The 13,825-nt window shown below is 37.8% G+C and overlaps 1 protein-coding gene across 4 annotated transcripts in view; it reads left to right on the top strand.

Moving 5' to 3' along the window:
- The window catches only part of PALM2AKAP2 (PALM2 and AKAP2 fusion), a 323,435-nt gene extending 310,002 nt beyond the window's left edge, over positions 1-13,433 (top strand). For 3 of the 4 annotated variants that reach the window (XM_087716190.1, XM_087716187.1, XM_087716185.1), the window contains 2 exons: positions 2,675-2,713; positions 10,304-13,433. In XM_087716190.1, coding sequence (XP_087572316.1) covers positions 2,675-2,713; positions 10,304-10,396 — 132 coding nt within the window. In that variant the 3' untranslated portion in view covers positions 10,397-13,433. The remainder of the gene's footprint in view (positions 1-2,674; positions 2,714-10,303) is intronic. The other variant, XM_087716186.1, reaches the window with a different exon arrangement.
- The last annotated feature ends 392 nt before the right edge of the window (positions 13,434-13,825 follow it).

The raw sequence follows: 13,825 nt of genomic DNA, 5'->3' as shown, positions 1-13,825 counted from the left end.
AGTCCTTAAACTTTTATAAATTGCCTTCAGAAAATTCAGTGCACAAAGGCAATAAGCAAAACCAGCATAGGAAAATTGAAGGGGGAAATCGATTCCTTTTAAAGGACGCATGTGAGAGGTTTGCATACAAGACTGTCCCAGATTGCTAGGAGCAGAATAACCAAGAGCAAACAGAACATCCTTTCTCTAGCAACTCTGTACAAATGGTGAGGGAGACATTGATGGGAAAAGGCAGTGAAGAGTATAAGAGTCAGTACTTGTGGAAACATCGACTCCAAAGGGAATTTTATTTCCCATGCATTGAGGCTGGATACTGGATAGATGTAAATTTATTGAGCTGCATTGTGAAAACTTTGATCTCTCTCTCTCTCTTTCTCTTATAAGCATTTCTTTAACTGAGATCAAGGAAGACTGGAAAATATTTGGTACAATCAGAAACTGTAGCAGTAACGGGAAATATATCTGGAAATGAGTTTTTCCACAAAGCTTTTTGAGGGGAAAATGCCTAATTCTAATGCAATCGATTTAGCCTTCCCTAAAGATTGGAGAGTCAATGTCAATCTAAGTCCCAGGGGAAGAAATAAAATAAAACAAAACAAATTTTCTGTTCTTGGGTCTTGTCAGCTGACTTTCCCTAATAGCCAGAAAGATGCCTTGCTTTATGAATCCGATTAGATGCATAGACATATTCGAGGAGAGGTGGTCCCCAAATATCCCAGGCCCATGCCATGTCGGACTTTGTAGGTCATTACTAACATCTTGAATTGCAGTTTGAAGCACCCTGATAGCCAGTGCAGCATGCAGAGCAGAGATGTAACATGCACAGCTCGCATCACTACATTTTGCACCAGCTGTAGCTTCTAAGTACTCTTTAAGGACAGGGTCAAGTGTAGTGTGTTACAGTAACCCATTTGGGAGATAACAAGGGCATGAGTGAGAGAAAGAGAGCCTCACACTGCCATACTCCTACTGCCAGGCTTTTTGTAATGACTCATTTGCAAATGAGGATGAAGTGAGTCCCGAGGAAGCCAGTTCTAAGGCTACTACAGCTCCTCTATTTATGTCCCTTTGTTTTTCTAAGGTTCTTACCAAGTTTAGAAACCTCTGGACCCAGAGATTTTATTGTCAAACTCTATTCAGAATCCTCCTCTCCTACTGATATAATCCTTAGAGTACCCTGTTATCATTGGTACGAGGGCAACGATCTAATAAGTAGCTAAAGCCTTCTAAACAAACCCCTGCCATCATGAGTTCTTTTTCGTCTATTAGACATTTAAGATTGATATCTCTATAGCCTCTCTGAGCTGTACCATTAAGTGCGCTTTGACTTCACTGAAGATTTGAAGCAGACCTTAGAAGTAAAATCCATGCTAGGTCACCACCAAGAGCTTGCTTTCCCATCATTCTTTGCTGAATGACAGCTGAGATTATGGATCTACTCCTCCATTTTGAGATTATGATTCAAGGAAGAATGATCCTCTCTCCTGTCGATCCACAAACACCAATCTCTTCTGTATATAATAAGCAAGGAACTCATCAGTATGTATAAATCACTAGCGACCAGGGCAAAGAGGAAATTAGTTACACTCTTAATTTCTCTGATGGCCATTTGTGAATTCACACAACTTGATATTTGGTTTCTCATGACTCATCAAGCTGCTTCCCAAAACTTTGCTGCACAAGTAGCCCTCGGGTTATGACAGCAATTGAGACCAGAATTGCTATCTCTAAGTGAAGGTGATAAAGCATGATGTATTGTTTAGTGGAGCCAATTCTGGGAGTCCCAATTGCTGTCCTTAAGCAAGGACCACACAGGTCATTGAGCGATAACCTAATGACTGCGACTTCCAACTTCCTGCCGTCTTTCCCATTGACTTTGCTTGTGGGAAGCCAGCAGGAAATGACAGAAATTGCAGTTGCTTGACCATGGCTAGCTGCAATATAATAATCATGAGCTGGATGCCAAGATCATGACCATATGATCCTGTAGATATTGTGAGGCCAGAACTTGTCATAAATCCCCCTCATTCAGCGCAATCACAAATTTAAACAGCACCTAAATGAGTGATTGTAACCCAAGAACTGCCTGTATTGTAAAGAAAAGGAGATGAGAGAGGGATTTGTTTGTTTATATATTTCATATTTCTTAATGACTTATCTCACTTGGAGAGGGACTCGAGCAGTGATCATATGTGCTAATCATATGTGATTCATGGAGAGAGCCAACATTTGTCTAAGCTTTAGAAAATTCTAAATGGGGGCTCTCTGCACGGACAAAACATATATGTATAAATTCACAGAAGACCACTTCAGTGGTCTTTAATTAAAGGTAAGTAACCAGTTCTTTTTTATTGGCAAAGTACTGTCCATTTCAGATATCTCCATTTGTTAAAGGGAAAGATTGTTGTTATCTAAGAGAACCAGTAAAGTTTTTAGGTCATAAGATTTGGGAAATCCTTAATTTGCAATAGAAGAATTATATAGATAAGTTGCAAGTAACATGCAGCTTATGCTGTTGTTCTTAAATTGCCTATTTTGCTTAGCAAGTTTTTTAATAGATAAAACTGATTTAATGAGAAATTCAGAGATAGGCACCCATTTTCAGTTCATTATAAGCATCATTCTCTTTCTCTGTTCTTTGCGCACTAATGAGAGTCTTTTCTCTTTCTGCTAGTACAACTATAAATTACTGTCTAACAAGGTTACTTCTGAGGTACTTTTCAAATGTTTGCCCTTTTAAGCACTTTGCTTATTTATTTATTTATTTATTTATCATCTTCTTTTGCATGAGACTTTTGAGAGTTTCTCAGTTTTTGCATGCTGCTATAGTTTGCTTCCTGCTGCTATTTGTTGGAGGAATATTTGAAATTGGAAGCCATCGTTTTTTCCCATGATTTTCCCGCGCCTAGACTATCAGTTGGATGACACCTCACACTGTTTTTGGGAATTCCCACTAAATCCATAGGCTTACACCTTGGATAGCCACCAAATTATTTTTCTCCAGTTGTTTCTGCCCACCTGGTAAGTTTGGACAGGGTTGATATGCTTCATGTCCAACCCGTAAAATGGTGCCATCTGATGTGACTTCAGAGCCAGCCCTTTTTCATTGCTGTTTAGGAACAGCATTCCTCTAAAATCTAACAGGTTTTTATAGTTTCTCTGATATCTTGCAGCCATTGTATTGTTATCTGGTTGCTTTGTCTTTGTTGGTGTTGTTTTAACTTTATTATCTGTACTTTGCAAATTTCCTAAATTCATAGTTCCATTGATCTATACTCCGACTAATAAGTAAAATTAAATCTCTTGAAATTATATTGCAACAATAGAATGGAATTTGAAAAGAATCAAAATCAGACTTTTCACAAAACGTTCATGAGAAATGGTATCTATCTGCCATTTTCAGGGTTCCTTCTTAAGGGAGCACTAAAAGAGAGGGTTCCACAGGTAGTCCTTGACTTACGACCACAATTGAGCCTAGAATTTCTGTTGCTAAGTGAGACATTTGTTAAGGGAGTTTTGCCCCATTTTACACCTTTTCTTGCTATGGTTGTTAAATGAGTCACTGAAGTTCTTAAGTTAGTAACATGGTTGTTAAGCAAATCTGGCTTCCCCATTGACTTTGCTTATCAGAAGATCACAAAAAGAGATTACATGACCCCCCAGGACACTGCAACCGTCATAAACATGAGTCAGTTGCCAAGCATCTGAGTTTTGATCACATGACTGCAGGGATGCTGTAACGGTTGTAAGAGTAAAAATTGGTCAGGAGTAGGCTGCTCGGGTCACACACGCTCGGGAGCACCTGTAGCTAATGTTATGGCCGGTTTGGAGAACCTCCAAACCCTAACTGGCCCTGCCCACCCCTCCCATGAGTCTCCACACGGTCCGTTTTGGATGCGAGGTAAGTGCAGGGCCCATGCGGAGGCTCAGGGAAAATGGACCTTCCAGAGGGGCTCCAGAGCCCGGGGGAGGCAGTTTTTGCCCTCCCAGAGGTTTGAGGAAAGCCTCCGGAGCCTGGGAAAGGCAAAAACTGCCCCCCACCCACCATGGTGCAGGAGGCTGACTAGGCCACACCCACCATGGCCACGCCCCCCAGCAACCGGGCAGAAAACCCATTTATTCAGTGCCGTTATAACTTTGAAACAAAGTCACTAAACAAACTGTTGTACATCGAGGACTACCTGTACATAGAAACACTTTCCAGACTTGAATTATAGATTGATTTCGTAACCTGGATGTCTTCCCTATGACCAGCCCATAATCCCCAACGAGCTTATTAAAGAGTTATGCTTCTTGGCAACAGTGCTGAAACCTGGCTTCAAGCCCTGCCATAGGTATCATGCTAACTAAAGGCACTTCCCTAATTTATCATTCTAGGTGTGTTGGAACAGCAATTTTCTGAATCTCCAACCAGTGTGGCTAACGGGGATCCAGGGATTTTAATCCCAATACATCTGAAAGACAAATTCTATTCTATAACTGAAATATCACATTATTGCTTCATTGTCTTAATTAGGCCCACTATAGCATTTTTTTTCTCTCAATCTTCCTTCCCTGGCAGATGATTTCAACAAAAATCTTATGTTTTCATGTCAGATGTCCTCAGCATCCCAGCATCCTGTATGCTTTTTTTGCCAAATAAATGCCTGCATGTGGCTTAGAAGATAGAGAGGAAAATTAGAAGAAATCCCAAGTTTAAAAAAATTACAGACAACAGTTAATGGTTTAAAAAAAAAGCACCAAGGGAGTCAGCAAGCATTGCACTTTGTGGAAGAGGACATTATTTTGAGTATGCAGATAGGAATAAATATAGAAGTCTCAAACAGCAGGTAGGATTATTATCCACATACATGTTTACTTATTATATCTGTGATACTGGATGGAATCTCTAAGAAGATCATGGAGCTGGATACTGATTTTCTATGAGAGTTGATCGCAACAAAAAGTTTGACCAGCAATGTTCTTTATCACAATTCTATGTGCTCTTCTTCTTCAAGATCTAGCAAAAGATCTAGATCTGGTTCAGAGAAGATTGGAGACACAATAAGCTAGATGGCATGGAAACAGCACTTGTGCCATGTATGATACAATTTATATTGTACACATCTACTCCATAAATCCCATAGGTTGGAGTTGGGTTTACTTCCTGCAAATGGGGCACAGAATTAGAGCTTCAAATATCTTGTTAACCTTTGCTATATAAGTACTATAAAAGACATGTAAGGGGAGGGGGATTGGAAATCCACCCCTCCCAATAAGTAACCCATTTTATCTCAGGATAATAAACTAGGTTTACAGGTCAACATTCCCCTGAGAACATAAAATAGTATATTTAATTTGCTTTTTTTCCCCATTGCAACAACCCAGGTTTCTGGGTTGGTCTAGGAAATAATGACTGTATTCTTTCATTTATGTGTATTTTTTACTTGGGAGCTCATAAGCTGGCATCCTCATCCCACTGTTTTCTCTGTTTGATTCTGTGTAAAGAAAGTATCAATGATAAAAGAGTAAGAAACAGCCCAATAAATTTAAAGAAAGGCAAAAGAAGTTGTGTGTAGACCAATCAAATATGTATCTAACGTAAAACCGCTTAGCAATGCTGATATTCCTTTAGCTTGTTCCAATATTACAAAGTTGGTCAGTGTACAACACATTGTATAAGAAATAGGGTTGAGGAACTAGCCGAAACTTCTCTATGAATTTGTGTAACCAGCTCACTCTCTTTATCATTCCAGAATTCTAGAGGCCTTTCCAGAAAAAGAATGTTACTGCATAAATCATCTTGCCTAAAATTTAAGAGTTTTGCCACTCTTTTTTTTTCTCCTTTCATTTTTCTAGGGAAAAAAAAGATAGGAAAATTACAGTGCAGTCACAGTGCTGATGGAAAAGAATATTTGTAGCTCAAGGTTGAACTGTGGGGTCCTTGGGGCTCCCTGAGCTTGGTGGTTTTCTTGTAGCTGTTTCATTACCAAACATGGTAATCATCAGTGCCTTCTGCAAGAAAACCACCAAGCTTAGCTGGGGGAGGAGCCTGTCGCCGAAGGAGCTCAACGGAGCCCCTCTCAGAGTTCTGGTCTGTATATCTAATTAAGATCAATAGATATCACCCCTTTCTGGCAGAAAGGGGCAGGCAGAAGCTCAGGTGCTAGGATTTATTCGTAGTTCACAGCCCCCTTTCTTTTTTCTTGGGCTGCGAACGGAGAAGAGATCCAGCGTAACTGAGCTCTTATCTCCAGCCAGTTCCTCGCAGCTGCCTTTTTGCAGCCCTAGACAGGCGATCCCCCCCCTCAGGACAATGATAAATTGCTTAAAGCAACTTAAGGCTAACACGAGCGGGTCTTACTCCTGTGATGTTTTTTTTTTATAACTATCTAAACACCAGCCTTGTTTTTCCTTTGAAACTTCTTTGTTCAACCGGGCTACAAAATGGCGTTTTTACTGTGTTGGTGATTGATGACGTAATTAACCGGCTTTATCTCCCCGGAGACTGCTACTCATTAACAAGCAAAATCTACAAATAATTTATTGAGAACTGACCAGGTGAAGACACTGTTTATCTGTTTATTCTCAGCTTTTATCTATAATGCCTCCCAGGTCTAAGCAGGCAAAAAAATCCCCCCCGCATGTGCTTAAAGAACTTGTTAGTAAATCGCTGCCTTTGCCTCCTACACCCCCTACTGGAGATTCCTTGACACAGGAGCTTTTTTTTTCAAATACTCAATGACTTTAAACAAGAAATCAAAGAATTTGTGCTGGATTTATGCGATAAAATACAGACTAAAATTGCCCAAATAAAGGCGGATATGTTTGAAGTTACGTCTACTTTGACAGATTATATCGAAGAAATGGAGACTAAACTGGAAACTTTGGAGGAGGCTAATTCTAATTTGACTTCCAACATCCAAGCATTACAACAAGAGATTAGAGATACTCAAACACAACTTATAATGATAAATTATAACAGAAAGGCGTTTGCAATAAGAGTCAGAGGACTGCCCGAAAAGAAAGGAGAGAACTTGAAACAGACGTTTGTAGAAGCTTTCAGCCAAGCGGTGGGAGGTCCGGGATTCAATTTTGATTGGAATATTCGAAAAATCTATCGCCAGAATTCGTGTGTAGCAGAACAACGACAGCTTCCAAGAGACATAATTATATACTTTTTCACAAGAGAATCCAGAAATGCGATCATCCAAAAGTTTTACAACAACAGGCTCCGAATCGATGGCCATGATTTGTTTGTCTTTAAAGAAATCCCGCTCCAGATGCTGCAAGCAAGGAGAGGCTATACTTTTTTAACCCAAGAACTTAGAAATCGTCAAATACAGTATAAATGGGAAGCTCCAGTTGGAATCACAGTTACACTCGAAAATCAAAGATTTCGTATTAATTCTGTTTCGGAAGCTCGGGACTTTTATTATAAAACTCTGAAGGCGGGGCTTCTTGACTCACTCGGAAATGCGGAAGGACAAGGTGAAGGAAAGACAAGCAGCAAGTCACTTGGTTACAAGAAGGAGGGAGTTGTTCTCCCCCTACTGGAGAGGCAGAAGAGCGGAAACTGAGGATTTAGTCATATTTTCAAAGCAGCGGGACACGTGGTTATAAGGCAGAGGGTTGCCTTCTCTTTCCGGAAGGGCAGAAGAGTAAAGAATATAGATCCAGCGATGTCTTTAAAATACTTTCTAAGCTCTTGGACTGATTAAAATTTTAGGATTTCTGTTTGGTATGAAATGGTAAAGCTGTGTACCGATGAGGAATGGAAAGAAGCATTGCTTATTTTGGACAGATATTATACGGGACTTTTATAAGACTTATTTGAATCTCAATCCAAACTGCGCATGAATTGTTTTCTGTGAGGAAAGCGGGGACTAAGATTTATTTGAATTGCGGTTTGGGATGAATGGAGTCGGGAGGAGTGGGGCAGAAGGGAAGGTGGAGCGGGATATCGATGAAGGGATCTTGGGATTGAATGAAGTGGTATGGATTTTGGGCACACATTTTACGGATTTACATGCTTGAAGTATAACATAAAAAGCTCAGGATTTTAAAGTGAAGAGCGAGATCCTAATCTTATGGAATTTGGGCTTGGGAGGAATGGAGATGAGAAACGAAGGGTAGGAAGATGAGTAGCGAAAGTATGATTAGACTGCTCTGTATTTGAAGATAAATTGATTTTTGTATAAACTAATATTTGAATATAAGGTTAAGAAAGGCTATCTGGAGAGTCTACAGGAAGATGGGGGTAAATATCAAAGAAGTAAGGGACGAGGACAAAATATAAATGGAATGATTTATACTGTTTAAATTTTAAGAATGATGGGAGGCTGAGCATAATGCAAAAGATTTTTTTTTTTATTTACTTTTTCGTTTTTTTTCTTTTTCGGAGTGTTCTTTTTATTTTATTTTCATTATTATTGTTAATAAGATATTTTAGAAGGTGAATGGTACTGAACTGTGCCGGGTGTGGGACCTGGGAAGTCGGAGGGGATTAGGGAGGGGGGTTCATTGGGGGGGGGTGGAGATATAGTTTCAATATATAGAATAAGAAGAATACACTTGTATACTGTTGATCCTTATCTTTTCTTTTTATTTTTCTCTTTTTTTTTCTTCTTTTTTTTTCCCTTCTTTTTTCTTTTTAGCGTAATTTTTAGTAACTGAATAGATTAAGGAATAGAGAAATGCACCATAGTGAGAAGTAGAGGAAAGGAAGAGGGAGAAGTAAGGAGGGAGGAAGAGGGGAATGTAAGGAGGATGAGAGGGGAAGGAGGGTGAGGAAGGCGAGAAAGGAAGATAGAAGGGGAAAGGGAAGTAAGAGGGGTGATCGTTGGAGGGAGAAAGGAAAGTTGGAGGGGGAGAAGAAGGGGTGTATGAAAGTGATAGGTTGGGTTTATGATGAGTTGTGTTTAGGTTGGGGTTTTTCTTTTCTTATTATTATATTATTATTATTGCAAATATTCAGTATATAAGTGAATGTACAAAATTGAAAATGAAAATGAATAAAACATTTAAACATAAAAAAACAAAAACAAAAACCACCAAGCTTAGAGAACCCCAGGGACCTCGCAATTACAGTGCCCTTTGAACTGACAGCACTAGGAGCATATATAGTACCTGGAAGTGAATTTCCTCACCAAGAATTCATGGTCAAAATATTCTGCTTCATTCACTCACTTCTATGATGTATCTGTGCATTACTTCTACTACTTCTCCTCAATTAGAAATTCAGTCTGAGACATCACAGTAGCAGTGCTATTTTTCTACTTATTTTATCCACCCATCCCCAAGTGCACTCAACAATGTGACTAAGTTATTCCCTTGGGTTTTCATGTAGCTGTGAATATATTTAACCTGCCTGAAATGATGTTTGTCTGTGATTTCTACATAGCATTTAGTTTAAATCTGAACAAGCTTGCCTTCCTTTGGTGAAACATATTTTATCAACCCTTGTGAGATGCAAGTCATTTTGTACTACCAAACCTATCATAACTTTTCAAAAGTATCTTAAACCCATACAAACATTTTAGCTTGTTCTTTTGATTAATTGAATTTTTTTGCAACAATTCTTGCAACTTAAGTAGCAGTCTTCCTGAAGTGGCGGTCTCACTCTTATCTGTGTCAGTCACTGGGAGATGGAAATTTTGTGTTATAAGATACAGTACATGTGGCAAAAGTATACACTAAGTACCCAAGTCACTTCTGTAATACAACTCTGCTTGAGATACACAGCAGAAAGGTGGAGATTAATACCACTAGGAAATTTCCATCTCTCATCTAAAGTGCATAAAGGTATAATAGTTAACAGTTTTTCTCCACAGCTATTGATTGTTATTATCGCCATTTTTTTGCAAAATGATTTACATAAGCACTTGGGATGAGTGGCTCAGAGAGAAGAAAATAAAGGAAAAAGTCCTTAGCTTTGGTTAGATTTTTGGGTATAGTTTTCTATTGAACAGGCTATAGCAACTGTACTGCCACATATCTTTTGCGCTCAGATTATGCTTCACCGGCTATTTTTATGTTTTCTCTGCATGTTGTGGTGTTTTCATTGATGTGCTTAAACTTAAGCATCACAGCTGGATGTTTTGCAATCACTGTTTCAGTTAAACATTTAATTCGGTTTTGGCTGCAGCTATGCTGATATTTTTTTTTCCTCAATGAGTGAAAAAATGCAAAAGGTGGCGAGGTATGCCATTGGAAACATTTGAATTGTGTAACTTTTCATTGGCTGTCTTTGTAGTTTGTCTATAATGGACAAGGGTAAGAAAATAAATGATGTTTTCTTTCTTTTCCTCCTCTCCCTTCCCAGGTCCTTGAGGCTACTAGAGTTAATCGTCGGAAGAGTACTCTAGCATTGCGGTGGGAAGCTGGCATATATGCTAACCGGGAAGAAAATGAATAGACTTTTTGGCAAAATCTCAGAACTTTTTTTTTTTATTGCAGAGACCAGGAAACCAAATAAGAAAGGGGCGGGGGAGTTTTAATGTTTAACAAAAGCTGCAGCATTTTAATCTGGTATTTATTACAAACAAACAAGTCTCTGCAATACATATTAGAGCAGGATCAGTTCATATATATTACATGCATACATGCACAAACACAACAAAGAATAAGACATGCATCTGCTGTCCTCTCTGAAACAACTGAAGAAGCAAATAATAGTCATGGAGTTGTCATCATCATAGTTATAAGAAACTACAGCAGTGATCATCCAAGAGAATACATTTCCGAGTGAGTAGAATGAACCATGGTATCCTTCGCAATGTTTGCTTCACTTAACTTTTGGAAGAGGAAGAATCTGGATTATATACCTTTTGACCACAAGATGGCACTTCTGGATATGAACAATTTCAACTTTCTTCCTGCTTGGGTTTTACAACACATAAGTGGCATTTCTAAGGGGCCTATTATTCTGTTATATCCTAGGTATAACATAGCGAGGGGGTGGGGGTGGGACGCTTGATTTTTGCTATTTTGAAAGAACCCGGAGAGGTTCTTGGAGTCTATGTAACTGTTTCTTTTTAAAGAGGCTGTTAATTTGCAAATGTGAATGTACAATCCATATATTTAGCCATAAATGCAACGTATTGTTTTTACTAATACTTTGGAAAGTATGGAGAGATGGCAGATGGTTTATGTTTTTCTTGTATGTGTTGTTGCAAATTTGCCATCCTGATTTTTTTTTGTTCTCCCCATAATCAGTATGCTTCATACAATTCCTTTAATATTGCTGCACATTCTATAGATAAGTTAGAAGATATAGAAAGAAATGCCAAATGGGAATATCTTAATTCTAGTGGTTTGTATGCTTGCAGTTATGAGGTTGGCCTCAATGTGTATTTGTATTATCATTTGTGCTTAATAGGCTACAAGTATTAGATACCAAAAGAGGGAATATATAATAAAATCAATAAGAAACAATCACTGAGTTAGGAAGGTAATCAGAGGTTTGAAAATGTTTTGAGTATTTTTTACTATAGCAATAATTGATATTCAGCAGATTGATAAATAGAAGAATATGAAAGAAAAATAGTTATATCTTTAACTATATTTATACTATATAAATGTCTTACCTTAGTATTATTAAAGCATGAGGAGGATTGTTTTGCATTTCCAGAAAAGGAAAGTTGTAGAAGGTAGCAGAGAGAGGAATCAGAGACAGAGTTTGGGGCCAAAGGATTATTTGTGCTGTTCCAATTATGTTTTCAAAACTAAAAAATAATGGCGCATCTTTAGTTGAAGTGTAGATTGCGAACTCACAACAGAGGAATTAGAGATGCGTGAGCGCAATTTCTGTATGTGTAAATTGGAAAAACAGGATCATAGAGATTTGGTTGTACAAATTATTTTCTCCAAAGCTGTTTGTCAGTTCTAGGGGTATAAACATTTCTCTTTTTTTCTTTTTTTATGAAAAGGGATCTAATATGGCACTAAGCCACTGCAGTATTTGTAATAACAAAGCTGACCCAATATGGTATTTGCATGAGTTACTATTTCAAAATGTATTGAACAATTTTATAATCTGATATTTGGAAAAGAAAAATGGTATTTATTCTTGCCAGAGTATTAAGAGCTGCCAGAATATTCTTTGTTCAGGGAATGCAGTGGAGTATTGGAAATCCATAATTTCTAAACTAGAATAGATAATATTTTAGGCAATGGAAAGAATGTTATATGAATCTTTAAAAAAAAATACCATTGCCTATTTTTAAAGGAAAACCAACAAGCAGTCATGTATACATTTCACTTTCCAAATGTTTCATATTGTGAGCAGAATTTTTGTATATTTCTGGTATTTGAATTTAGAAGACAAGGAACATACAGTATTTACATTTTCCCCCACTGTTAAAGGTACATATAAATTAGGGTAATCACACAGCCTTGGAGAGAATCTTGCTTTTGTTGGGCACAAAAAAAATGTAGAAAGGTTGAAAGATCAAGTGATCCTGCTTATATGTACCACAATCTTCAGAATTTCTAATCCAAATCTCACAGCCATGTGTTTTGTTCTTCTGTGGCCAGCAATAACATTTGGACTTTCCATGAATGTAATAATTGCTTTCATCTGCCATAGCTGCAACAGGAGAGATTTTTATTTGCAGGCATATCTTCCACTGCTGGCTTACAAATCAAGTTAGTATTTTACTCAATTTACTATAAATCCATGGGCAGATGTAACAGATCTAGTATCTGCAGATTTTGTAACCCCAAATACCAATTCTACAGTTGGAATATGTTTTACATAAATAATTCCGATTTGATTCTGTTTAAAAATTTCTAAATGTTTGGGACCCAGCCTGGCCAGATCCTGGCATTTCCATAGGTGCACTTGGGATTTACATGCACTTAATTTATCTATCTTATTTGCTAAGCAAGTTCAGAGTCTATAATGAAGCATAGGAAAGAATAATTCAAGGCATATGTATGAGTTGAAATAGGTATGTGGAGAAAAGAAGTGGGCACAGTAATCAAGAAAACGAAAGAGTAGGAGGCTGTCCAAATCAAAACACTGGCCAGCAAAGGCCCATTAATATCTTCAGTATTTTATTTTTGAGCCTTGAGCACAAACTGCCTATACAATCGAGCTGACTTGTATGTGTGTGTGTATGTGTTTTATCTCCTGAAGTATACTTTAAAATGAGGTGAACATTCTCAGGTTTATGAATTATTTGTCTTAGACATGCAATATGCTCTGTTAAGATCAAAAATGAATGAGGAGAATAAACAGAACCACCTCTACTTCATTACAACTCTTTTGCAAAAGTGTGGTTTTATAGTGAAAAAAATAAAACCAAAGAGAATTATTTGCTTGGAAATGAGTAATTTCCCCCCCCCCCTTTTTTTTTTAGTTTGTTGTCAATTTAGCATGAAGGACAAAAGAGTCGTTCAGGAAACCCCCATTTTCTACATATATAAATAAAAATGACTTCACAAGTGTCTTTCAGTTGTCTCGATTTCTTTTTCCCTTTGCAACAGCCACAGTGAATTCAGCATGTGGCATTGGAGGGAAGGAGGGACATGGTAAGAGGGGAAAAAGAGGCTTACTATGCTGTTTCCTTTATATTTTAGTTCTGGTGACTTACTATTCTGAACTGCTGTGAATGGGCATGCCCTTTTTCAAAGGTTAGGGAATTTCTATGCCTTTTTCAGGAAAATATATTACAATCTTTTCACATTGTAACAGCTGACTCATATCTTCATTATTGCCTTAGTCTGCTACCATTGTGTAGACTATATAAAGTTATAAATACACCCTAATTCATGCTACTATATATAGAAATACAATATACATAAAACAACAAAAAGCTTTATTGCACTTGGCTTTGTTTTC

This window comes from Thamnophis sirtalis, unplaced genomic scaffold, assembly GCF_051295495.1.
Source record: "Thamnophis sirtalis isolate CommonGarterSnake01/CBP01778 unplaced genomic scaffold, rThaSir2_p1.2 scaffold_5, whole genome shotgun sequence".
In the NCBI taxonomy this organism is placed as follows: Eukaryota; Metazoa; Chordata; class Lepidosauria; order Squamata; family Natricidae; genus Thamnophis; species Thamnophis sirtalis.
The sequence above is the reverse complement of the archived record's forward strand: the minus strand, read 5'-3'. Positions and strand labels throughout refer to the sequence as shown.